Consider the following 2,045-nt stretch of genomic DNA (forward strand, 5'->3'; position numbering starts at 1 on the left):
GGCGGAGGCCGCTGGCTCCTGAGCCGTGGGGCTTCCCGTCTCCTTTTCGGGTTCCCGCGGGACAGGAAGCAATTCCTGCTTAAAACAAACGCTGCTACTCTCATAGAAAGCCTGGTGGCCAGGAGGCTTGTGACAAAGGGGTCTGAATGAGGCCTCTTAACAAGCAGCCGCTGAGCGGGTAATTCTTTGGAAAGTGAGAAAACAGGCTTCTCCGGCCCCCACCAAATTCTGGAAGAAATGCTGACCCAGGCATGGTGGTCGTCTTCCAGCTGGTGCACACCACGGACCCACACCTCTGGTTCCTGGGCGAGCAGGGTCCGGTCGCAGGCTGCTAGGAACGACCTAGACCAGGGGCAGGGCACGGGGTCGTCCATGGGCTCTTGAAGTCCCGTGCATTTTCCTCTAGCGACAGGCCTGGAGTTAGTGGGGGAGCTGGCGCTGGTCCCCAACATGACCTATCATCATTTTGCCAAGAATGAGATGATAACCTTGGGGTTTGAATCTCATTGAAAGGATCATGATTTCACCCTAAGTCAATGGCAAAACTACTTGTTTCATCTAGGGCAGGGGTTCAGCTCTGGCATCGCCTATTCTTCTACCGGCCCAGCCTCTCCCATTTCTTTTTTAGTACAGGCTCCTGTGAGGGGTGGTATATAAATCCTTGCTCGTATTCCTCCCATTCAAAGCAGCATTAGCAAAATACACAGAGAAAAACAAATTGAAGCCCTAACCTCAGTCCTGCTAAAGCTCATATTTTTGCTCCATCTTTGGCATGTTTCGAGCATAAGCTCTTTGGGACAGGTACGTTGCACAGATAGGGGAACAGGTTCAGAACATGTTAGTGCTTGCGCTCAGTTACAGTACCCGTTTACAGTCTGCCAAATCAAGCAGCTCTGTTTCCAAAAGGATTTTTTAAAACAGGCTAGTGTTTACTATTATTTATATTTCAGTAGCATCTCGGGCAGCAGTTTTTAACCTTTTTAGACTCCAGGCACCCCTCAGCGTGAAAGCTAATTACTGGCATTTTCTTTCTTGGTTATGGGAAAAATATTAATTATTCTGTTGCAAAGACCTCTGAAAGACTGTAACAGGGCCAAATGTTTTGGACACTGAATTCCTAATGAACATTGCTGAGTTTACCTTGTGACCCATATGTAGGTGTTCACACACCTGACAATGCTAATATTGCACATCACCCTGGTTGAAAACTGCTGATTCAGAGGCTCCAATTAAGAACAAAGCTCTGTTGTGCTAGGTCCTGAACATATACAAAGGCCTGCTGCTGAAGACTACAATGGAAACAAATAGGAGGGAACTGTCTGCTATCACAGAGCAGCCCAAGGCCCAGTGGAAAACTCAGATGATCCAAGTTTTAGTTCAGTGCTCTAATCACTAGCCTCCACTCCCTCCCCGGCACCAGGCAGGTTGCTGGGGTGTCGTTTCTCATAGACAAGTCCATTCCTCTTCCCGTACTCTGATTTTCTCTCCCAGTTTGTCTTGGCACTAGCAGCAGGTGGGAGACAAGCAGACGCAAGAGCAGCAAAGTACATTTTTTAAATATAGCAATGTGAACACCTGATAACAGGCAAGCTAGGGGAATAAGGGAAAGGGGGATAGTAAGCTGTATGTTAAGCTTTCACATGATAGTATCACCATCTCTGGCCTTTCACTAGCCTGTCAACAGCTGATCACTGTAATGGGCAAACCAAGTTACAGATGTAGGGTTGGAAGGGACCTTGTAGATGTCTCGGACAGCCAAGTCCGACTCGAGTTACGCTCGTAACGTCAGGGCGGGCTGGTGAATGGAGAGGCAGACACAACTTATTGGTTGTAAAAAACTTTACTCACGCCGCTTGCAATCACGACGCAGGTGGTCCGGTCGTCAGAACAACCACACAAGTTGTTCCAGCTGGCGGGGCCCAAGCCAGTTAATCCGTCCGCAATTCAAAGCCGGCGGGGAAAGGGGTACGTCAGGGTTGCGCTCGGTGACGGGAAGAAAGATCGATAGGTGATCAGTCTATCGATCGGCAGCCGCAAGTCAGATA

The 2,045-nt window shown here is 49.0% G+C and overlaps 1 protein-coding gene across 1 annotated transcript in view; it reads right to left on the reverse strand.

The window, feature by feature from the left end:
- The window catches only part of COMMD4 (COMM domain containing 4), a 7,963-nt gene extending 7,589 nt beyond the window's left edge, over nt 1-374 (reverse strand). The window contains exon 1 of the mRNA XM_025210554.1: nt 246-374. Within this exon, the coding sequence (XP_025066339.1) occupies nt 246-374 (129 nt within the window). The remainder of the gene's footprint in view (nt 1-245) is intronic.
- Nucleotides 375-2,045: the final 1,671 nt, after the last annotated feature.

This window comes from Alligator sinensis, unplaced genomic scaffold (genome assembly GCF_000455745.1).
Source record: "Alligator sinensis unplaced genomic scaffold, ASM45574v1 scaffold311_1, whole genome shotgun sequence".
In the NCBI taxonomy this organism is placed as follows: domain Eukaryota; kingdom Metazoa; phylum Chordata; order Crocodylia; family Alligatoridae; genus Alligator; species Alligator sinensis.